We start from the raw sequence: 25870 nt of genomic DNA on the forward strand, positions 1-25870 counted from the left end.
AAAAAATAGATACCTTTATCTCTATTATTATGGTTAATAGAAAAGACTTGTAAGAAACTGAGTTACACTGGTGAACTGGTTCTGATACTGTCTGGTGTGATCTTGACAAAGCTTTTTAGGCTTGATGTTCCCATCTTGAAATTCAGAGCAAAACAAATACTAGATTTAATATGAAAGTAATAATGGGTCATGTCTTCTCATCTTCTATGCTAAGTGTAATATATGAATCCTATAAAGAGATTAATACATAGTTTTTGAATTTAATTAAATCATGGAAAACTAAAACTTTTCCCAATATGTTTATAAAAGTATTAATATTTTTGTCTTTCCAAAGATTCATTTCTTTCCTTCCTTCCTTCCTTCCTTCTTTCCATCCTTCTTTCTTTCTTTCTTGACGGAGTTTTTGCTCTTGCTACGCAGGCTGGATTGCAATGACGCAATCTCAGCTCACTGCAACCTCCACCTCCTGGGTTCAGGCAATTCTCCTGCCTCAACCTCCCAAGTAGCTGGGATTACAGGCGCCCGCCACCACAACCAGCTAACTTTTTGTATTTTTTTGTAGAGGCAGGGTTTCACCATGTTGGCCAGACTGGTCTCAAACTCCTGACCTAAGGTGACCCACCCACCTTGGCCTCCCAAAGTGCTGGGATTACAGATGTGAGCCCCTGCGCCTGGTGAGATTCATTGATTTCATTTGCCCAAAACTAATAAGGTCTACTGAAGGAAAAAAATTCATGTTTTGAGCTCATGTCATAAAACCCTTAATCCAATGCTCTTTCTCTTCTACTCTCTATCAAGTGCTATACTTTATGGGGTATCTAATAGAAGTTGTATTATTTATATTTAAGTTGATGGACACGTGGGCCCATGGTTGTAGTCCATGAAGACTCCTTGATAAATTTTATTAATATCATCTTTAATTCTTATTTAGACATAACAGGAAAATTGCATCCTAGTAATCCTCAAGAGCTGACATTTTACAAACTTCAAAAAAAATAAATGGTATAAGGACTTCCAGGAAGGCATTCAGGGTATTCTAAGTTATGTAGGAGCAAGTGAAAAGATAGATCATAAAAACTTCTCTACTACCTACTGAAACATGAAGGCAAATGTTTGGAAAACTGTAGCAGAGCTAAATGAAAACATTTCAATAATCAGTGAAGTGATTTTCAGCCAACGTGGCATTATATGGATTTATATATTATAATCTTTCTTCAGAAGACATTAAAGCCACTTGCAATAATTTAATTAGTAGTGACCAAATTTGTATTTCGAGCTATGTAATGTGCTAACTGTGTTTTAGTGAGACAAGTAAAAATAGAATGTTCCGTGCTATCTAGTCCTTGAATGAACAGATTGACTACCACATGAGAAGTCAAGGGCCAAATTCTGTGAAATTAGCAACTGATGCTGCTAACATAGAGTCTAGATGTAATGATGCAGAGCACTGCAATAAGGTTTTCTGTAGAAGTGAGGAATGGTGTATAAGTGTAGAAATATATACATATAATGATGGACAGTCACACATTTTCATTTTAGCATCCTACATGCAGGATTTGTACTTTTATTTGCGCTCATGCATAAGGCTCACTAGCGACCTTTTCTTCCAATAGGGGATACTAGTTACAACATGAAATGCAAGTTGACTCAAAATTAGGAGTAGGCTAACTCCAAGTTTCTGGGCTACTGTTTATATTGAATATGTTAGCTAAACCAGACCAAAATGTGGTTTGACGAATTTAATTTTCTACTGACCAAACTGACCACTTATTCTGAATTTGTATGGATACTGCCTTGGAGCATAGTTCTTGCCACAAGAACAAACAAAATAAAACAGAACACTTTTACAGGAAATATATTAAGGACAGACTTTCCCTAGTGAGAGTGCAAGAATAAGTCAAAAGAAAGACTTTTAAAATAATTATTATGAAGTTTTAAAAGTTATTATTTTATGTTAATAATTCTTTTGTGTTCTTAATTGTCTGAAAGCAATTACTTATACTTGGTGATAATTTATGCAGTCAGCAATGTTATATATAACTTGCTTTATGATAAATGCACCAATAATTTGAGGAAAAACACATAAACCCTACATCAGAAGCTTATATGTTTAAAAGCTTTACATTAAAAAACTACTTCTAGCAAGGAAATAAGTTCACCCGACCTTTTATTATTTTACCTAGCAATTGCTGTTAGCATTTTTCAAGTTGTTTTCAAAACAAAAATAAATTGCATTTAGTAAAAGAATCTGGGTACAATGTCTGGGACATGAGGGTGAATATGCTATTATCTATTACTAAAACCAAAAGGCCGTTTTTCACTTTAATTGTGCACATAGCTATCATTTTAAAGAAGATTACAATATTCTTTTAAAAATAGGTACTATGAATAAGAATTTGGAAGGGGCAGAAAACTATGTTTGAAATGAACAGTATATATATCCGGTCAGATATACAATAAATAAAACTATTTTATAGCCTATATGTAGAGTTTCTTTTAGTATTTAATAATGTATTTTCTCAAGAAAGCCAAGTAACATAAAAAATAATCGGCCAAACATTTGCCTATTTTAAAAATTCTTATATCCTGATGGATTTACATCTTCCTGGGAACTTAGTATTTTCTTACAGATATTCGTCAGTGTTGGAGGGGTGGCTATTGCTAGAATAAAGTACTAGTACTGGCTAGTGAGCTATGTCATGGACTAATTCAAATGGATTTTTAAATACAACAAAATTATAAATGCTTACTTTAAATGGGAGTACACAATGAACTTTCTGAGGGGAAATACCTTCAATAAGGTGATCATATGTCTTAGTTTTCTGGGGCAGTCCCAATTCATAATTTCAGGCTCAAAAATGCTGTGGTTTGAAGAAAAAAGTATTATACAGTATATGGTGAACCTAGCCATACTTATCACTAGAGCAATGACAAGCAGCACATAAATACTAAGAGTGTGTGAGTAATTTATTTGGGAAACCCAAATCTTCTTTCCCAGAAGAGTTTAAAATAGTTCTTACTATTTCTAGGATGGTTTTGGTTGGCATCCAAAAAGATGCCCTTTTTAATTCTGGATATGCATTTAATGCGGCTTTATTCTGAAATGCCTCTTATTTGCTGAATATCAATATTGATTGTGAAAATAAAAGGTTTATTTACATTTGTATTTAGACATTTTGACTTAAGTAGTATTTGATTAAATGACCAATCTGTATATTTTACATAAATAATTTAATCATTAAAGATGCCAAATAGTATCATGTCTTTCCAGTATTAGCAAACTATTTTCTTCAGCTGTCATCATATTTATATAACTTATAAAAATATTAACAACTTATATTTTTGTTTATTTTCTTTAAAAGCTTATTCATATTTAATATCAGTCAATAACGTACAGTGAGACTTTAAATATTAATGACTATGGAACTGTATGTAATGCATATATTGAAATATATGATGGATTTGCCTAGGAATTCTTAACACCTTTGAGAAAGTGTCACATCTTTCTTTTTACAGTTTTGAGGAATCTATAGTGTCATCCTGCCATCTAGTGTTAGACATTCTCAAATTACAAAAAGTTGTTCTCTGACCAGAATAAAAATGAAATTCTATTGCTTTTTCTCTAATGAAAAAAATCTCAACAACTAGGGAAGATTTCTAAGAAAACATCCTGATGTACTTGATAAATATAGTTACAAGGGGCAGGTACTTAATGTAGACTATACAAATTAAAGCCCATATAGTCGATGGAGAATATGTATTTCATCAAATTTTAAGTGCAAAGGAAAACAATGATGTAATAAGTGTTAAATCACAATGTAATTTTAAAATTACAAATTAAGATGGCATACCTTCTTTTGTCTTTCTATGTATTTATCACTCCATCTGTATTCGTGATTCAAAGCTAGAGATGGCTAGGCCAAAGAAGACTAACTCCTACATATCTGATCAGGAATACAAATCAAATCATTGAAAACTAACAACAGAGTGATAAATGTCTCTCATGTCTGATAAACAAGGCTCTCACTATGTTAAAGCATGGAGAGCATTTGTTCCACCACTATCTGTTGGAAACAAAATCAATCATTAATTCACTATGATCCTGCTCTGGCTTAATGACTCCCACCCTGCTGACATTGCCATAGCCAGTACCTACTGGCATTTGCCACCTGAGGGCATGGGAACTGGCCCACCTAGTATGATGTAGCTCCTGCTAACACCAATGCATACTATTTTGAAGCCTAAGGGTTGTCTCACTACTGCTACTGCCATTGCCCATGCCACACATGATTCCCAGGGGACTAAAAGCCCACCCACCTGCCTTGCTCAATATTATCTCTGCCACTACCTGAGCAAGTTGCTTGAAAGCCCCCAAATTAGCCTGTTTGCACCTGCTAACATTGATGTCCATGCACGCTAACCAGAGACCCAAGGACAGGAACACTTGGCCCACCACTGCATCCATTGGGTCCTGAGGACTGGCCCAAGCAGAGTCCCTGTTCCCAGCAAAATCTCACCACAGCCTGCAATAACAACTGCAGCCTAAACCACTGAGGAAATCACAAATACAACTGATGTTATTTGTAGCTGAAGATATTACACAGAGACCACATTCTCAAAATCAAAGCTAAAGTGTCCTATCCAACCAATACCATAGATATGTCTTCAGGAAAAAGTCTTCCCCTATGAAAGCCAGTTCAATGGACAAAAATAGAGAACCCAGAAATATATTTACATATTAAACTATCATCTGGTTTTCAACGAAGGCACCAAGCACCTACATTGGGAGTGGACAACCAATTCAATAAATAGTACCAGTATCCAGAAAACTGGATTACCATATGCAGAAGAATGAAACTAGACCCCTATCTCATATCATATACAAAAGTCAACTCAAAATGGATTACAGACCAAAATATAAGTCTCGAAACTGTAAAACTACTAGAAAAAAATATAGGAGACACATTGATCTAGTTAAAGATTTTATGTATAAGAAGGCAGAGGCAATACAACAAAAATAAACGATACCATACTAAATAAAAAAACTTCTGTATAGCAAAGGAAACAATCAACAGAATAAAGAAATAACCTGTTGAATGGGAGAAAATATTTGCTACCTTTCCATCTGACAAGGGACTAATGAAACAACTCAACAGCAAAAACTAGTAACTCAATTAAATAGGCAAAGAATATGAATAGACATTTTTCAATAGATGACATACAAATAGTCAACAGATATATTTTTAAAATGCTGATTATCAGGGAAATGAAAATCAAAACCACAATGGGATATCATCTTACTCCAGTTAGAATGGTTACTATTAAAAAGACAAAACACAATAGATGTCAGTGAGGATGTGCCGAAAAAAAAGCTTATATATTGTCAGTGGGAATGTAAATTAGCATAGCCACGATAAAAAACAGTATGGAGATTTATTTAAAAACTTAAAAACAGAACTACTATATGATCCAGCAATCCCACAGTATTCACAGGAAAGGAAATCAGTATATCAAAGAGATACCTGCACCCTGTGTTTATTGCAGCACTATTCGTAATAGCCAAGATATTTAATCATCGTAAGTGTCCATCAATGGATGACTAGATAAAGAAAATTTGGTTTACCTACACAATGGAATACTACTTGGAAATAAAAAGAATGAAATCTTGTCACTTGTAACAACATGAATAGAACTGGAAATCATTATGTTAAGTAAAATAAGCCAGGCACAAGAAGTCAAATATTGCCTGTTCTCTCTCATATGTGAAAGGTTAAAAATTTGATCTCCTGGTGATAGAGACTAGAATAATAGTTACCAGAGTCTGGGAAGGGTGGGTGGGGGATAAAAAAAGAAGATTGGGTAATGGTTGCAAACATACACTTAAATACAAGGAATAGGTTCCAGTGTTCAAGGGCAAAGTAGAGTGACTAGAGTTAACAACGATGTATCATATATTTTTAAATGCCTAGAAGAGAGGACTTGAAATGTTCCCAATATAGGAAAATGGTAAGTACTCAGGTGGTAGATACTTTAAATACCCTGACTTGATTGTTACACATTCTGTGCACCTAACAAAAGACCATATGTACCCCATAAAATGTGTGACTATTATATAACAATTTTTTAAATATGTGGAAGAGGCATCAAAACAGAGTCTACTACAACGGTTGTTGCAGGTAGACAAAACTTGCTCAAGTGCTATACTTGGGTTGCTCCTAGAGCTTGGAGACCAGTGAACAAGAAGAGAGACACATATGCGTACATGAGGACACAGAATGTAGGGCCATGTTGATTGGGGTAAGGAATTTGTATTTTACTCCATGTGCAAGGGGTCATATAATCCAAAGCATGTTTTAGGAACATGCTGGTGGGTCTGGATGAGGTTTGGGTCAGGAGAAAAGTACAAAAACTTTTTCTAGAAATTTTTTATGACTTTCTACAAAGTATTAGTTGAAGTTAATATCCTTAGTTTTAATCACAGTCCCTTATATATGATACTCTTAAAATTCATTTCTCATGGCATTTTTAGATTCAGAAAATAAAAATGCTACAATTAAAAGACTCTCTTTTTTGGATTAATTGTAAGGAAGCATAAAAACAAATTTGATTTTGGATTATGTCAACTATTCTACAATCATATGTCACTTAATAATCGGGACATATTTTGAGAAATGGGTTGTTAGGTGAGTTCATCATTGTGTGAACCTCATAGTGTGTACTTACACAAACCTAGATGGCATAGTCTACTACACCCATAGGCTATATGGTGTAGCCTATTGCTTCTAGGCTACAAACCCATACAGCATGTCGCTGTACTGAATACGGTATAGGGCACTTATCACAAATGGAGCTTGCAGGACTAGAAGCTGCTCTGAGTGAGTGGAGAGTGAATGTGAAGGCCTAGGACATTGCTTCAGACTACTGTAGACTTTATGAACAGTGTTCTCTTAGGCTACAATAAATTTGTAAAAATATATATATATATTTTTTGAAACAATAAGCTAACGTTAGCTTATTGTGTCTTTTACTCAATAAACTTTTTAATTTATAAAAAATCAAATTTGATTTTAAAAGTTTTAATTTAAATTTTTTGAGCTCTTTTGTAATAACAGTTAGTTTAACACAACCTAGCAAAACACAAACTTAGCAAAACACAACTTAGCAAAACACAAACACGTTGTACAGCTGTACAAAATATTTTTTCTCCATAAGCTTTTTTCTGTTTTTAAAATTTATTCGTTTTTACTTTTTAAAGTTTTTGTTAAGAAAGGAAACACAAACACATGCATTAGCCTAGGCCTACACATGGTCAGTATCATCAGTATCACTGTCTTCTATCCTCACATCCTGTCCTACTGGAAGGTCTTCAGGGGCAATAATATGCATGGAGCTGTCATTTCTGATGATAAACAATGCCTTCTTCTGGATTGTCCTTCTTCTGAACAGCCTGAGGATGTTTTACAGTTAACTTATTTTTTAATAAGTAGAAGGAAGACACTCTAAAATAATAATAAGGTGGGATTTAGTGACTTACCCCTATAATCCTAGCACTTTGCGAGACTGAGGCAGGAGGATTGCTTGAGGCCTGGAGTTCAAGACAATAGTGGGACTCTGTCTCTTCAAAAAAAAAATTTTTTTTAAATTGATGGTGCATATCTGTAGCCCCAGCTACTCGGAAGGCTGAAGTGGGAGATTGCTTGAGCCCAGGAGTTCAAGGCTGCAGTGAGTCATGATTGTACCACTGCACTACAGCCTGGGAAACAGAGTAAGACTGTCTCAAAAAAACTCCAAATTGAATAAGTAAAAATTAAATACAATAATAGTAAAATGTATAGTATAATAAATAAATAAACCCATAACTTAATTTTATTATCATTATCAAGTATTGTGTACTGCACAAAATTGTGTGTACTATTCCTTTATATGACTGGCAGCACAGTAGGTTTCATCAGCTTCACCACAAACACAGGAGTAATCTGTTGTGCTATGACATTACAACAGCTAGGAAATCATTAGGGAATAGGAATTTTTTAGCTCCATTATAAACTTATGGGATCACTGTCACATGTGTGGTTCATCATTGACTGAAATGCAGCTCATGAAAATATTTTCAAGTATTTAATATCTAGTAATACTGATGGGTCTCTGCTTTATTTTAGAGAAAGCTGGGACAGAAAAGTAGCATTGTTGAAAACCAGGATTGTTTCCAAAAACATGCTTTTTAGATATTTTCTTTATTTAATTCTGTGGAGATTTTATACCCACTTTTTAGGTGAGGGAACGGAATCTTAGTAGTTTACTCAACTGGAAATTGGTAGGACTGAAACTTGACACTCTAGGTGTTTCATTATTGAACGTGTCTTCCTTCTTTACAACATGTTACCACCAATTTTTCATTATTTGAAAAATATCTAATTTGGTAAACTATTTCACATATTTTTGGAAGATAATTATAGAAATTATATGCCAAATTATATGGGTTATTGGGTCTTCAGTTAGATAATTCCACACTGAGAAAAAGAAAATTGTGAACATTAGCAAAATAGAAAAACATAACAGTTTTCAGCAAGTTCACATTAAAACATTAACAACTAACTTGGTCATTTTTCTATTTTGAATTCTGATGTCTATTCAGATCATAAATTTCCATTATTATTCATGTATGAATAATGACGTAGGTTCTGAATATTTGGGAGGATGACACAAACAATAATGATGATCATTTTTTAAATTTTTAAAACTTCTCAGGAAAATAAGACATATGCAAATATTTTAAGATGAGTTTATATAAATTTGTAAATAAAAGGAACAATTTACTGATTTTTGCCCTTTTAAAACCCATGTTAGAAAAATTTTCATACTAAAAATCTATTAGCACTTCTTAGACACGTCAAAAAATTTTTTAAAAAAATTATCTAATGCATATTTTTTTACCTGTCCCTTAATTGATCCTGTTAACAGTACAACTACATCATATTTATGTTCATTTCTCATTTTATAGAATTACCTTAGCAGACAAAATTTACCTCAAATATTCTACTTTGACTTGTAATTGCCTAGCTTATTTGAATAACTGTTATTACAACTCAGAGACTGTATTCTAAAACACTGAAATATTAAACAGTCAGTAAATTGTATATACCAAATGCTACCATTTTATTGAATCTTTACTATGTAGTACTGTACTAAGCCCTCTTGTATGTATGCTCTCATTTACCCTCACAATCATTTTACAGACAAAGCAAGAGGATTCATATGAAGGCCTATTGAATTCAAATCTAAGTTGATTTGAATTCAAACCCTGTGTCCTTTATCATCATATTTGATTTGGTATTTGATTTTTCTCCCACCATAGTCATAAAATAATCTTCATGTGCATCTGCCAGTTTATTAACAACCAGTGGAGATGACAGAAACTGTGGAATGCAGTGGTTTTAAATATTTTCTCCCTAATTAAATGACTCTGTGTGTGTGTGTGTGTGTGTAGCTTGTGAAAAAAGAAAATAGTTAATAAAGAATATGTAAAGAGATAAATAAAAAGTTTCCTAACATATACAGTCATTAGCTTTAGAATTTTAAATACTTTCTCATTGAACAGTGGCAGAAACTTTCAATAAAAAATGATAATTGTTTATTTCATTGTCTCTGGAGTAACAATTTCTTGGCAAGATAGATCATTTAGGTAGCTCACAGCTGTTCACATCTTGAAACTCTGGAAATTTCCCTAGAGTGATTTACAAATTTTGTGGAACATTCTGTTGAGAGTGGGGAATATGTTTAAAAAAAAAAAAAAAAAAAACACTGTTGGAAAGTTGAAGTTCTTGCTTTCTGATTCCAAAAACTGACTAACAAGAAGGAAGTAGCAGTTTCCTCTGGCTTCTAATTTGAGAGCACCTGCAGCTTAGAAAAAGAGTTCAATAAATTAGAATTGTGCATCTTGTGCAAATACAGATTAAACATGGATTAAGTCCCTAAAGAAATTCAAGTTCATAATTGAGTTGGCTGATTTTATCTTATAATGAAAAATAATAGCAAATCATCAACAATGTTGACAGGAATGAGTTGATTTTGTCTACAATTAGGATTTGTCTAAAACTTAGAATAAATTGTTGATTGAGATAAAACATTTTGGTACTAGAAAAATCTAATTCTAGTTAATTATTCTTAATTAAATTTGGCTTGCTTTTTAGAATACTTAAGAGACAAAATGGTCTAAAAATCATTTCAAAACTTCTCATGAGGTTGAAACGCTTTGATGAGTTAGTATAAATCAGATCCACATATATTATTTTCCCTACGATATACATAATATTGAGAAAGAAAAAGTTAATGGATTCAGAAAATGTTTTTTGATTTTAAAACCCATTATTAAGGCATTCAGAAAATCCCACAGTATGTGGGACCTCCTGTAAGGTAATTACTTGGAAGCTTCTCATAAAATCTTTCGATGTTTGGGAATTAATCAGGCACTGGAAAAGGAAATTGTAGGTATAGTCAGTTTGAAGATGTCAAGCTCCATCAGCATAGGCTATTTCTGAAGAATATAGAAGACTACTATATATCTAGGGGGGTTATAGATATTGCTAACAGTAGAATCCGGCCAATGTTGATTTTTATTTTTTAATCACAGAACATCTCTCCATTTTTTAATCACAGAACATCTCTCCATTTTTTTTTTTGGCTTAACATATGTTGGTATTAGATACTTTTAAATAGAGAGTATTGCCATAAAATCTTAAAATTACCCAAACCAAAAAAACTTGTTTATATAGCCAGTCTAGTCCAAAACACTCATTCTAAATATAAGTAAATATGGGGCCAGAGAAATTAGATGGTCAAAAAAATTCATCCACTAGGGTAGTATTGGTACTAGAAACAGTATCTCTTAGTTTATATTCTAAAACTTTTTCCCAAAGCCTCTTTCCCATCTTTCAGCAAAGCACTACACACACATAATTGAAAGATCAGTTAGTAGAAACAGACTTCTAGCAAGTAAATAGCCATTCGCCATCCCTCAGACTTCTACATCCAACTGTCTTGTGGCTTCCTTCCATTACTGTCACTGAAATGTACAATTCCTTTTTATTTCCATTTCTTTGTATGTGACTTATCCCTCCACAGTCTCCTGTCCTTAGGACTTTTCTCTTCGTTACTAGAATTGGAATTTCATGTGTGTGCAGAGGGGGCATGTCAGGTGGTTACCCTTTGTTGGGTACAACACACCATTTCAGTGAAGGGAATCTCTGTTATTCTTATTCTGTAAGATGTCTCTCCCCTCTATTTATCTCTGCTATTTTCCAGATCCTTTTGACACTTCAAGGTAGGGCACCTGAACCAATTGCGAAATTTTATCTTTTCTATCTTCTTTTCCATCCTTATGACTTCTTCTTTCCAAAGCTTAGAGATTTTTTTAACTTTATCTTCTATTTCTTGATTTTAAAAAACCGTTTATTTCATTTTAATTACCAAGAGTTTCTTTCTTACAACCTAGTGTTATCATTGGCTGATTTCTCTGTGAATACTAATTATAGAAGTTACAATAAACAGGAAAATATTTAGCTCCATTTATGTATTTCAATAACATATTTGAATTTCCAATACAAGATTTTTTATCTAAAAGTTTTTAAAATCATCTTTTGTGGGATTTACTGTTGGGCACATTAGGGTTTCTGTTCTATTGTGGCTAGTACATTTTTCCTAGCGTACAGAAATGCTATTGATTTTGATACAGGAGTGCTGGGAAGGGAAGAGCATGGTCCCTTTAAATGATACGGAACCAGGGACAGGGAAGTGCTGGGTAGAGCAAGGCCTGTCCCTGGCTAGGGCTTCACCCTCCGGCTTGTGCCCACGAACCTAGGTGAGGACAGGCACTCCTGCCTTTGTGCCCAAATGCTGCATTTTCCAAAACCACCCTGGCCCACCATGCCCCGATCCTGGGCCTATAAAAGCTGAGACCCTAGCAGGCAGATACACAAGCGTCTGGACATCCAGAGGAGGGGATCAGCGGAAGAAGACACAAGCAGCTGGACATCCACAGGATGTCAAGGGGAGCATGCCAGCGGAAGAGCAGATGACAGACACTGGCAGGACAGCAGGCCATTGACTGGAGGAACGATGTGGAGTTTGGCGAGATCAGGAAGAGGACAGCACGGGCCGCTAAGCAGAGGGACCCCTGGTCCATCTCCCGTCTGGCTCCCCCATCTGCTGAGAACTACTTCTGTGTCCGGAATTGGTGGGTTCTTGGTCTCACTGACTTCAAGAATGAAGCCGCGGACCCTCACGGTGAGTGTTACAGTTCTAAAGGCGGCGTGTCCAGAGTTTGTTCGTTCTGATGTTTGGATGTGTTCGGAGTTTCTTCCTTCTGGTGGGTTTGTGGTCTCGCTGGCTTCAGGAGTGAAGCTGCAGACCTTCGCAGTGAGTGTTACAGCTCTTAAAGTGGCACGTCTGGAGTTGTTTGTTCCTCCTGGTGGGCTCGTGGTCTCGCTGGCTTCAGGAGTGAAGCTGCAGACCTTCGCGGTGAGTGTCACAGCTCATAAAAGCAGCATGGACCCAAAGAGTGAGCAGTAGCAAGATTTATTGCAGAGTGAAAGAACAAAGCTTCCACAGTGTGGAAGGGGACCCGAGCAGGTTGCCGCTGCTGGTTAGGGCAGCCTGCTTTTATTCTCTTATCTGGCCCCACCCACATCCTGCTGATTGGTAGAGTCGAGTGGTCTGTTTTGACAGGGCGCTGATTGGTGCGTTTACCATCCCTGAGCTAGACATAAAAGTTCTCCACGTCCCCATCAGATCAGTTAGATACAGAGTATGGACACAAAGGTTCTCCAAGGCCCCACCAGAGCAGCCAGACACAGAGTGTTGATTGGTGCATCCACAAACCTCGAGCTAGACACAGGGTGCTGATTGGTGTGTTTACAATCCCTGAGCTAGACATAAAGGTTCTCCACGTCTCCACCAGGCTCAGGAGCCCAGCTGGCCCCACCCAGTGGATCCCGCACCGGGGCCGCAGGCGGAGCTGTCTGTCAGTCCCGCGCTGTGTGCTCGCACTCCTCAGCCCTTGGGTGGTTGATGGGACTGGGCGCCGTGGAGCAGGGGGTGTGCTCGCTGGGGAGGCTCCGGCCGCACAGGAGCCCATGGAGGGGGTGGGAGGCTCAGGCATGGCGGGCTGCAGGTCCCGAGCCTTGCCCCATGGGAAGGCAGCTAAGGCCCGGTGAGAAATTGAGCGCAGCGCTGGTGGGCTGGCACTGCTGGGGGACCCAGTACACCCTCCGCAGCCACTGGCCCGGGTGCCAAGCCCCTCATTGCCCGGGGCCGGCAGGGCCGGCCAGTTGCTCCGAGTGCAGGGCCCGCCAAGCCCACGCCCACCCGGAACTCCAGCTGGCCTGCAAACTCCACAGGCAGCCCCGGTTCTTGCTCACGCCTCTCCCTCCACACCTGCCTGCAAGCTGAGGGAGCTGGCTTCCGCCTTGGCCAGTCCAGAAAGGGGCTCCCACAGTGCAGCTGTGGGCTGAAGGGCTCCTCAAGTGCCACCAAAGTGGGAGCCCAGGCAGAGGAGGCGTCGAAAGCGAGCGAGGGCTGTGAGGACTGCCAGCACGCTGTCACCTCTCACTTCTACTCAGTAAAACCTTGGACTCATTCTCCAAGCCCATGCGTGATCTGATTCTTCCGGTACACCAAGGCAAGAAACCCTGGGATACAGAAATCCCTCCATCCTTGTGATAAGTAAGGGGGTCTATGAGCTGGTTAACACAAGCCTACAGACGGCAAAACTAAAAGAGCATCCTGTAACACACGCCCACTGGGGCTTCAGGAGCTGTAAACATCCACCCCTAGTCACTGCCATGGGGTTGGAGCCCCATGGCCTGTTTGTCTGTATGCTCTGCTAGAGGTTTGAGCAGCCGGGCACTAAAGAAGCAAGCCCCTCCCCCATCACATGCCCTCATCTGGACAAGGGAACTTTTCCCATTTCAATTTCATATGTTGAACTTTCATATAGCAATCTTGCTAAACTCCAGTATTACTTATTTCTAATTGTTATGCTTCAAGTTAGCTTGAGTTTTCAATTATGATAATCATATTATATAACTAAAATATAATGTAATATTTATATCTAATTTCTGTTCCTTGCCTTTTTGCATTAGTTATAAATTAAGATTGCTTGACTATGTTGCATAGCACAGGTAGTGGACTTCAGTGGAAATGTTCTTGAAATTTTAACACTTAGCATCATGTTATTGTATGTTTTTGGTTGATATCCATCCTCATATTATCAGGTATCTTTTTTAGTTTGCTAAAAGTTTTAATCATGAAACAAGCATTAACCTTCATTAGATGATTTTTCTTTCTCTATTGATAATAATAATTTAGCTTATACATGTTACTATTTTTATTATATTAAACAATAATTAAATTTGAAATATTTTACATTTACTAAAAATTATTAGTATTACTAGTTTTTCCTTTTGCCTTAGATTCCAATATGACTTGGTTATTGATCCTGTCTTTTTAAATTCTGATATTTTATTTATCATGGATGTTTGCTATAATTTTAATTTTTTAAACATATTGCATTACCATATTATTTATCTTGGTAACTGAGATTTTTTAATGTTCTCTTAAATGTTGTGCCTGAAGAGATTACCTCACTTGCCTCACTCTAGTCCCAGCCCTGCTAGTCAGATTACAAGTTTCAGATAGTGTTTACACGAGAAAGATATTTAGGAGTGGACTTGTGAATCAACATGGTCAACCAGGCAGTCATATTTCTCTAAACATGATGTTAGGTTCAAGGGTGACCTAAGATATTTGGGTCAATGAGCGTGAAGCCAGGACTTTAACTCAATTCTTTTGAGGTAGGAGAATCTAAAAAATTTTAGAAGACTTTACCCTGAAAAGATGTGGACCTTAAATTCTGAAAGTCTATTGAAACCTTGTGCAACTAGAAAATAAAGGCGAAATATATTGAGCAGCAGAATCATGAGCCAAAGATAGACTGAGTTTTATTGACCTAATATGCGACCCTGAATCTGTCTATACTAAAGTCAACTTCCTCTGGTCTTTTCAGTTTTGTGATTCAAATATATCTCTGTTTTATTTCAAACTGATTGGGCTAGAAATTTTATAATCTGTGGCTAAATTGATGAGGAAATAATATTCATTGTCCTAATGCTCCATTTTATTTATTATAAGGTTAAAGTCTCTCTCTCTCTCTCACTTTTCCTGGTACAATAAATTACCATGCACCTACTATCTAAATCTCTTATATTTATAAGTACTCTGAGTAATTCTAACCAAGAAACTAGCTATGTGGTTGAAAGTAGTTCAGAAACTGGACCTGCAGGACCAACAAAAGCAAAATGTTTTCTGTTCTACCTAGCAAAATGTGGGGAAAGTGATTAAAGTACATCCCAGCCAAAGTCCCTGAGAAAGCACTTAAAGTCAAAAATTGGAAACACTAAATAAAAATGCTAATTTGCTAAAAACCAGATAAGAGCAGGAGCCGCTGATCAAAGAATCAACAAATGGCCTAAATAGTTAGCTAGTTTAGTGTCATGACTTTTTTTCTTCTGGTATAGAGATGGGCTAGGCCAAATACAATAGTCAGGATAGGAAGTTATGTAATATATAGTTATATAACATATATTTAAATATACATGTCTATATTTGTACAGTTGTATATGAAATGAGTGATGAAAATATGTATGTAGCAGAGTAAATTTAAAATGTATAGATTGTTAGGACATAGTGTACTAATTTGTTTAACAAATAAATTATAATATATGGATGTGTATTTGTAATTAAAAGGCAGCTATTAACAATTCCAAGTTAAGGAAATAAAACCAGAGTGTGGGAACAATTATTTTTGGTCTTAAGATTTTGTACCTTTATGATAACTAATGAGCATTGAATTCTTTTTTATGTACTAAAATCTTTACGAGTCCAACAGCCAGGTTTCATTATTCAGAATAATATATTTTACTTCTTATAATGTAAAAAATATAATCGTTTGAGTGGTTTTCAGCATGATCTGTTAATTTTGAATACAGAGAATGAACAAAGCAGGTACATGTATGTATATGCCGAATAATGTAATTCCATATACAATTCACAGTTAGATGCATTTGATTGTGGAAAATGAAGACAATAACATCAAGATCTTATTCCAAAACACGGTAAAAATAACGTTCACATGCATTAAACATTTCAAGCCATCTCAGTATATGTCTTTCTTGAGTAAGTAGTGAACCAATGGACCAGTGGTTATTGTTGGAGAAAACAATTAGGCAACTCATCTATGCGCTATTTATACAATCTTAGTGACCATTTACCACTTCACATAAGTAGACTTCCCACTTATTTGAAGCTATTGCTATCTATAAATAAATGGCAACAGGAAATGTTTCACAAGGGCCTTTGATTTCCAAAACTCTCGAATTCCACAGCAAAGACTCAATTTAAGGCAATTATTTATGCACTGAACATTTGAATCAAGATGTAATATTTTCCTTAAGTGAAAAAAGCTGATATTATTTTGTAATGATAAAATTTGCATACCACAGTAGAAAATGATTTGTAATTATATGTTAGAACTTTTCATATTCCATATTGAAACATAGTGATTCTGTAGCTGGCATCAGCTGTACCCTGACTTCACATGAATGGCCCGGAAGGGATCTTATTTTTAAACAGGAAATCAGTGTGAATTAGCTGAGTAATTAACATTCAGTGTACAGTGAGCATTCTTAACTAAATCAAAGTAGTCATGAAAGAAAGTACTGTAGGTAAACCCAAAAATATACATCAAAATTAAATGGTGAGGTTGAAGGTTGTAGTTAAGTACCAACTAGTGTGAGTTCTGGGAGCATTTTGAAATGGTGGAGGAATGTACTAAATTTCTGAGGAATTAATACTGATGGGAAGGATGCAGTAAAGAGTAAAAACGGGGGCATTGTGGTTTACACCTGTAATCCCAGCACTTTGGGAGGCTGGGGCTGAAAGATTGCTTCAGCCCAGGTGTTCAAGACAAGCCTGGGTAATGTGGTGAAACTCGTCTCTAAAAAAATTACGTAAATTAGCTGATGTGGTGGCCTGCACCTGTAGTCCCAGCTAGGTGGGAGATTTCAGTGACCTGTGATTGCACCACTGCACTCCAGCCTGGGTGACAGAGTGGGACCCTGTCTGAAAAAACATAACAAAACAAAACAAAATGAAAAAAAAAAGAAGAAAAAAGAAAAGAAAAAGTAAAAAGTAAAAAGCCTAGGGATTGGGTGAATTTTTTTGAAAAACAGCATAAGGATTTAGAGACTGTTTAGATGTGGTATATGAGGGAAAACAAGAAATCTAAATTGAGTTCAAAATTTCAATCCTGAAGAACAGGCAGAATTATACTATCATTGTTAGCGAGAAGTCATGAAGCTATACCAAATGAATGAAGTGGTTGTTTCTAAATCAGTTCCAGTTCCAGTGTCAAATTTCAGGTGAACACTACAGAAACTGACATGTCTTGGAGGCTGTTAAGGTTGTTGAAGTGCCGGACTGCACGTGGCTCACCAATAAATGAAAGATATAGGTCTGGATATAGAGTGAATTAACTCCAGCGAAATATTCAATCCCCAAGAGTGACTAGCCCATGAATTTTCTAGTAGACTCTTCCTTGCTGATAATTTTCTCTTCAACAGAAATAACCTACTTTTTAAAGCATGAATTATTAGTTGCATTGTGTGCAAATCCTAATGATAACTGAATAGATTTCAGAAGGTTTAAATATTTTTGTTATTTTTAGTAAGAGAAAATATTGGGAAGCATAGTATTAGGAAGTACATATAAATAATTTCCTTTCGCTTGCCATAAAACTTCTTGTTTCCATGAAGTTTCTCCTTATCATGAGTTGTATTTAACACACAATTATTCAATCATTTTGACTGATAGAATGGGCTATGGTCAAACAAACAAACAAAAAAAGTGAAACCAATCCAAATCAGGCAGGCACATGATGCAGAGTTGACTGTTCAAAGACAGTTTAGCTCAATATAGATGGAAGTACTGGTTAGTACAAAAGGAGAGAAACCATGTCTAAGGAGGGAAGCACATAATAGAATTCTGTGATTACCAGTCTTTTCAAATACACAATTGAATAAACTTTATCAGAAGCAGGTGTTTGTCACCATTTTATATGTGAAACTCAGGAAGTTCTTGCTTTTTTAAGAGCTGTATTCCTTAATCTGGTTACAGGCTATAAAGGAGATAATCATTTACATGGTCATGTTCTCAAACAGATGGTCACCAAATGGAAACAAAGGACTGATTTGATGTAGCCGGTAGTATGCTAATTTGTAGTTAAATGAAAATACAGAAGGATCCAGAGAATAAGTAATTTCCCAGTAGCCAGTTGATAAATTACAGACCTAGAATAAGCAATTTAACAAAATTAGAAAAGTAACTCTGATACAAATACGTTGATAACAAGTACAATAAGCATAGAAAATTTAATGAACATATTAATTAAAAGCATTTTAATAGAAGAAAAATCAAAAATCATAGTGAAACATTTCATATAAAATATTTAGTAGAATTAATGTTATATTGCTATAACAAATTCACATATTTTTAACAAAAATTTCTTCATATACTATTTTCACTCTCTGCTTCTTTCTTTTTCTTTTGGTTTTAATTAGGCCTCCTTTTGATATTCTTTGGATGAAACCTATAAGAGGAAGAGGAATAAATTAATGTGTGATAAAATAACACAATGAAACATTTTATCTAAAATCTTCTCAAAGTATCTTTTAATATTTGAATCCAAAACACGTTATTGATTTAAAAGCCTTTAATTTGTCCATGTATTCGTGTAGAACAATTTATTTTTAAGGATGTTACTTTGCATATATGAGTTAATAAAAATGGATAAGCATGCCGTTCATTTTTATTATTAGTTCCTCTTCTGTTACAAATCCATGCTTGCTTTATTTTTAAATAGTAGAAATGTGGCTGTATGTGGTTGATTAAATTACAGATAGTTTTTATTTGCATTTTTATACTCTTCTTAGACTTTTATAAACATGCATTACTTTTATATTCAGAAGACATTAATAAATATGTTAAAATTTTGTGCATTACAAGAAAGCTTAAAGCAATTTTGGTATAGTCTTTTAAAGTGAATGCTTAGTATTTGAACATTAAAAGAGTAACATGTTTAATTTGTTTTAAATTGATTCTTTATCTATGAGGACATTAAAAGAAATTACAGTTACATATCTAGCAATATTATCTAAATGTAATTGAAGAGGACATTTCTTAGCTAGATTATACTTTCTTATAATAAAGTAATTAATTTCATATCTTAATAGATTATCATTTCAATTCAATTGCTATCTTAAACACTAGTCAATTAATGGGAAGAGTATCTTCCATACCTTTTTTACATGCCCTCAGACATTCTTGTTTGGAAGTAAAATTGTTTTCATTTCCCCCACATCCACTGTACTTAAATGGGCGGCATTTCCCAATGACTGAATTGTAGTAGAATCTGTTCTCATTGGCACGACACAATCCTCTGTCTGCTGGAGTGAGACACCATGAGGGACCGTGAAATTCTAAAAACATTAGGAAAACATGGTGAGCCATATGTGATAGTGGATTTCAGGTTTTCATATTTATATTGTTTATAGATTAATGTTGTTGCATGTGTATGTAAAACAGTAATCTGAATGAATAAAGGGGTATTTAATAAAATTCGTGCATTTCAATTCTAGGAAATTGCTTAACAAAACCCTGTGTCCACTATATTGAGATTTTTCTCCAATGAATTAAAAAATCTCATTTGCTAAAGAGAAGTGTTATTACTCTTTATATGAACAAACTATTTGTACATAATAAAAACCACTGTTCAACAATGTAACTGCTGAAAATTTCTTACAGACACACACACACACACATATCACACATATATATTCATTTACATATCATTTGTTCACAAATATTTAGCTTTAAAAAATTCTAATGAGCAAAGTTTTTATTTGTGATGTAACAAAAACACTGAAGCTGAGGAAGAGTTACTTCTCTTGACTAAACACATGCTGACTGATGTAATACAATCACAGTTTAAAGTGGAGGAATTCAGGTGTAGCAAGTTTTAAGTTTCAAGGAATGAGTCCAGATGAGATGTTTGTCTTGGTAGCATTTTTTTTCTCATATTTGAAGCTTAGTTCTAGATGAGTTAAATGTTTTTGCAAAGGAAGCAATATTGATAAAGCCAGTGAAATGAAACATTCATTTGGATCAGACAGATAAGCTGGTTTGTCAATGGGATCAATCAATGGTTTTCAAAAACAGAAGAGAAAAATACAATTAGGGTAATAAAAGGAGCACTCAAAAGAGTGCTAAATCAAAAGAGAAAATTAGTTTCAGCTGAATGTTAGTTTTTAGCTCTCTGGGAATTACTGTCAGTGAGGGGCACCGAGTACTCTTCGGTAGCACAGCTAAACTGCTTTGATGTTAATAAACCAGTACTACAGGTAAGTTGTTGTATGGCAAGGAATCAATACAAGAAAACTTTAATGGCTTTGTCAAATGGTGAGATGTGATCCAAGCAAATACAGAGGAGGAAGATTTGCTAAATGTCCAATATTAGCAGAAAATAGAACTTCGAGGTATCCAGTAGTAATGAAGGTGAATAGATTGTGCTTTAAGCAAGAAGCAGTCTTTTGGCAAAGAAACCCCAAATGAACAGACTGTAAAAGAAAAGAAATAAAACAAAGTGAGAAAAAATGAAAAAAAATCTCAAATTGATATAAACATTTTTTACCACCTCCTGCCTTCTAGATATTTAAATAAGGACTAGAGTGTCTTGATATAGTAACTCAGGTAATAAAAAATATTCTGGGAAATATGAGAGGGAATGAATACTGTGAGAATAATTTATGAGAAGAAATTTGAGACAGGTGATATTTTTGTGCCAAACTACATCAATAAGATATCAGAACTATAATCAAATAAAGAGTATTTAGTTTTACTTAGGTCTTTGACTAGGAATATATGCAGTGATTTTAAGAAGACCTTCTAGGATTTGTAAAATGAAAACATCATTTTAAATCACATGTAGCCCTTTATGTTTTACCTTCTCCTATGTGGGGATTATAGTGCATGATTTTTAAAATAATTTTTATTGTGTATATGTGAGGTTTACAAAATGATGTTATGGGATATATATAGATAGTAAAATAGTTGCTATAGTGAAGCAGATTAACATACCCATCTTCTCACAGTTACATATTTGTGTGTGTGACAAGGGTAGCTAAAATCTACTTATATAACAAAAATCCCTAACACGATACTGTTTTACTAACTGTCGTCTTCATGTTGTACATTAGATCTCTAGGCTTATTTATCCTACATGCCTGTATTTTGTATCCTTTGACATGATGATATGCCATCATAAATCAAAGTTGAATGGTGAGAATGTGTGTTAGACATTCTAGAAAATGTTGACATTTCCTGTCACTAAGAATCATTTATATTAGAGGAATTTTCTAGCAGTCTAGGAGAGTTATATTGTAATTGAGTTGTACTATTGTACACACTTTTCCAATGTGTGTTATGTGTATTATCATCCTTGCACAGTATAGAATATAAAATGATTATTAATTGCCACCACTTTGATCTCATGAGCTTCCAGTTATCACCTATGTTCAGAAACAAAAGAGATGCACTAGATGCAATTAACCTAATTTGAGAAAAGAGAAAACAGAGGAAATTGCTATCTCTTTTTTTCCTGTTTAAACACCCACAGTAACTTCGAAATAGATGTGTATGATAAAATGATATAAGATTTATACATCAATTTCACTTTAGCATTTCGTATGTAAGATATATCTGCCCATAGTAAGTTGCAGATAATATGTGTGAATGTGGTTGTAAGTTGTATCCTTCTTTGCAAATGTTAGTTGTTACGTCTAAATAGCAATGCCAGATATCAAGCCCCCTTATTCCAGAACAGAAAAAATTTTCTGATGACAGGGAGCAAACTCCTTCTCTTTTCCCACATACAACCTATAGTAAACATGGCCCAATCATAAAATCAAGGTTATTTCAAAATGGGAAAAAGCTAGCCTAGTACACATGGGGCTACATTCCCTAGATTGGAGGTATGAGAAGAGGAGCCTCTGTTATCATAGACCAAGAACAGCAGGTGAATCCTAGAACCATTTGGGCCTTTCCATTGAAGCTGAAACCATGGAAGATACACCACAGATGTGGTGGAGAGACATACATTAGCTTAAGTCTTCCTTTGACCATCCAGTCATCCAACAAGGCCTGCCATTTACCAGATCCTTTCAGAAGCCAGAGGAGAAAGTTCCCCATAAAACCACATGAGGCAGGGTGAAAGCAGGGGATTGGTTTGAGAGCAAACAGACAACTGACCAGCATAGATGCCAGCAGAGAAAATTTCACTAAATTATCCAAGGCATCAGATTGCCTCTACTGACACTCTTTATGACTTCTGAATCAGAGGGTGTCTGGCATGCTGCTTCTGACAGCCTGGGATTTGGTATGCAGATGCACCTATAATCAGATACTTGCTCCTACTTGTCCATGACTGATGCAATGTCAGTTGTTTATCTATCTTACTCCGCCCTGATTTCAACCACTGCTTACATAGATCATTCTACACAACAGAGTTTTGACCCAGATCAACAGTGAGGTTCCTAACACTAGTAATGGCAATATTTCAATAGTGCATTAAAATGTGAAGTTAATCACTAAGGATATTGTATTATGTGTAATTAACTTTTAGAGGTTTTTAAAGATGCAATAAATTATTGTCAGTTAAGGAATCATTATAAGGTTGTTATTCTTCAGAACATAAATTTTACCTGATATGTAAACTAATTCATTTATCTTAAGGTCATTTTAACTCTGAGCAATAAGACTATCATTGGGTTACTATATCATAAATCACAGTAAAAGTAAAGTAATGAAGCAAATGGTTTCTTAAGAACATTTTAGCTCCATTTGAATTTTTTTCACTTCTTGAAGAGAAAAACTTGATTGTTTCCAAATAGCAAATTTATTCTACATATAGATCAGCACTCATCTGTTCAAAATCCAGACTTTGCCATCTACAATGAAAGAAAATATAAAGGTTTTGTGAAATGTGATTTTTTAATTTGAGATTATAATTATTCACAGAAAGTTAAGATAGAATAAAAAAGACACTAACCTGACTTTTGTTCTTTTTCCAAAGGGAATTTAATAATCAAATGCATTCTGTCTTGATTCTGCTATTAATAACCAGTTGTGTACCTTCTGTCTACAGGGTTTTTGATAGGTTTCAGAATTCAAGATCCATTTTTTTTTTAATCAGGAACTATCATGATCTAATGTGACTGCTAAACTGTAAGATGGTGCTCTAAACTCAGTTTTACAGGTAAAGTTGTTAATGTAAATTTGCTTTGAGGTTTATACAGTAAACTTTGAATCATATATTCACTTTGAATCTTTACTGTGGTATCTTTTTTATGATTCTCATTTGGCTTGCCTACTTAGTTAGGCTTTTGTTTTACTAAACAAACTAGGTTTTGTGAAATATCTTACAACTTGTTAAGTACATTTATTTTTTTCTTCTAAGACTTTTTAGGGAATTGAATAACAAATCTTTTTCAAAGTTTTTTTTCTATATTTTGTAGTAAAGAGAAATATAAATTATTTACTGCAAATTATCTTTGTAAAACTTTGAAATAATACAAAAGTATAACAAATGTAAAACAAAATTTATCCATAATTTGATTCTTGCCCTTTAACCACTATCAACGGTTTACATATCTCCAAATTGTTTGCATATTCAAATGTATTCATATAATATTCTATATTTATTACTATACTTGATAATATTTTGTGGCTGTGTCTCCACATTTTTATGTAGACCTCACTCTTTTTAATGTAGGTACAGTATTTCATTTTATGAGTTGACTACAGTATATTTAGTTACATGGACATATAGATTATTATAATTTATTTTTTCAGTACCAGACAACGGCTCATGAATACCCATGTACACTGGTTCAGGTGCATCTAAAATTAGAAGTATGCAAAATCTATATTCAACTTATAACTTGGTAGATGTTGCTGAATTTTCCACTGAAACTTTTCACAAATTTATATACCTACAACGACATTTAAAGTGCCTAAACCATTTAGCAAAACATGGACCTTACTGCTATGAATTTATCTACTGTTCAACACTTTTTTTCTTCCCCATGCCAACAAAAGTAGAAGGGTACTATGTGGGACAAGAAACTGCTTATAGCTTGCCAAATGTTATATGAAATATCATTTACATGAAATCTAAATGTCCTTAATTTGAAGATGCACTATTATTTTATGTACTACTCATGAAGAAAGAAAGACACGGCCGGGCGCGGTGGCTCACACCTGTAATCCCAGCACTTTGGGAGGCCGAGGTGAGTGGATCACCTGAGGTCCGGAGTTTGAGACCAGCCTGACCAGCTAGGTGAAACCCTGTCTCTACTAAGAATACAAAAATTAGCTGGGCGTGGTGGTACACGCCTGTGGTCCCAGCTACTAGGGAGGCTGAGGCAGGAGAATCACTTGAACTCTGGAGATGGAGGTTGCAAGTGAGCCGAGATTGAGCCACTACACTTCAGCCTGGCTAACAGAACAAGACTCCATCTCGAAAAAAAAAAAAAAGAAAGAAAAACATAATTACACTGTTATACACTATCAGTTATAAGTTTCATCATGATTAGAATCATGTTAAAATGTAGAAAAACCTGCATGTTAGAATCAAGAAAATATAATAATTTATATTTTGTACCAACACACAAATACATACATATAAATATACAAGCACATGTAAATGAGAATAGAATTTATATATGTATCCACTGGGCAAATATTTAAGAGGACGTGCAATCAGTTGGGAGGATGATTACTATAGAGATAGCTTTATTAGGTAGGGAGCTTAGACATTTGCTAGGTTAAATTTTACAAAAAGATACTTTTATGCTGACTTATTCTATATTGTTTGGGCTCCTCTAGCAGCTACTTCCAGTCTTGAACTTTATTTACTTTGTGATAAGTTTAAAAAAAATACAAGGAAATAGTAAATGAAATATGCTAGAATGCCAACAGTGATTGTTTCTGCGTAATGTGAATATGGCCAGTTTTTCTTCTTTTATTTTCTTTTTTATTCAAATTCTTTGCAATTATAATGCTCAAGATATATGATAGAAATATGTTAGAGTGAGTCCAGTGTCCTGAGGTAATAGACAAAAGGCTAGAGATTAGAGATTGGAATCTGTTTCTGAGTAGGAATGTGTGGTAAACTTGTCCCTCTCTCTATAAAAAAGAAAGAGTATGTATCTCTATTCATTAATCAGGAGAAGTGGTATTAAATTGGTGGAAAGCGATATTCTATAAAGAAAAAAAAACAGGGAAGGGAATGGAAAAACAAGCACTGTGGAGCTTTTTTCCCCCCATATGTGTACACTGGGCCACTTACCTGAGGATAAAATATAGAAGGAGCGTTGCCAGTGAACTTAAAATTGAAAGGTCATGAAGAGTAGACTGAGTGAAAACCTGCCCAAACAGAAACTCCCTCCACATATTAAAAGGGAAGGAAATAAATTGGGTAGATGTTCTCTGGGTTGGATTTCATTGCCTAGATACTGCCTAATCCATGGACAGAGTTCATAAAGTCGTGTTTCTTCAAGGATTTGTCTAAGCAAAGCCACAAAGAAAGAAAGCCATGGTAAAATTACAGCTATTGAGTGTACTTTATTCTAAGATAATTATGTCTTATAATGCACTAGAAAAACTTTCTTCATGACATATATGTAAAATTTTAAGCCCTACA

The 25870-nt window shown here is 35.0% G+C and overlaps 1 protein-coding gene across 2 annotated transcripts in view; it reads right to left on the reverse strand.

The window, feature by feature from the left end:
- Positions 1 to 18451: 18451 nt before the first annotated feature.
- The window catches only part of TFPI (tissue factor pathway inhibitor), an 87387-nt gene continuing 79968 nt past the window's right edge, over positions 18452 to 25870 (reverse strand). The window contains exons 7-8 of one of the 2 annotated variants that reach the window (XM_030803344.1): positions 19410 to 19589; positions 18452 to 18700 (exon numbers count right to left, since the gene is read on the reverse strand). In XM_030803344.1, coding sequence (XP_030659204.1) covers positions 18594 to 18700; positions 19410 to 19589 — 287 coding nt within the window. In that variant the 3' untranslated portion in view covers positions 18452 to 18593. The remainder of the gene's footprint in view (positions 18701 to 19409; positions 19590 to 25870) is intronic. The other variant, XM_030803345.1, reaches the window with a different exon arrangement.

Source organism: Nomascus leucogenys, chromosome 22a, assembly GCF_006542625.1.
Source record: "Nomascus leucogenys isolate Asia chromosome 22a, Asia_NLE_v1, whole genome shotgun sequence".
Lineage (NCBI taxonomy): Eukaryota > Metazoa > Chordata > Mammalia > Primates > Hylobatidae > Nomascus > Nomascus leucogenys.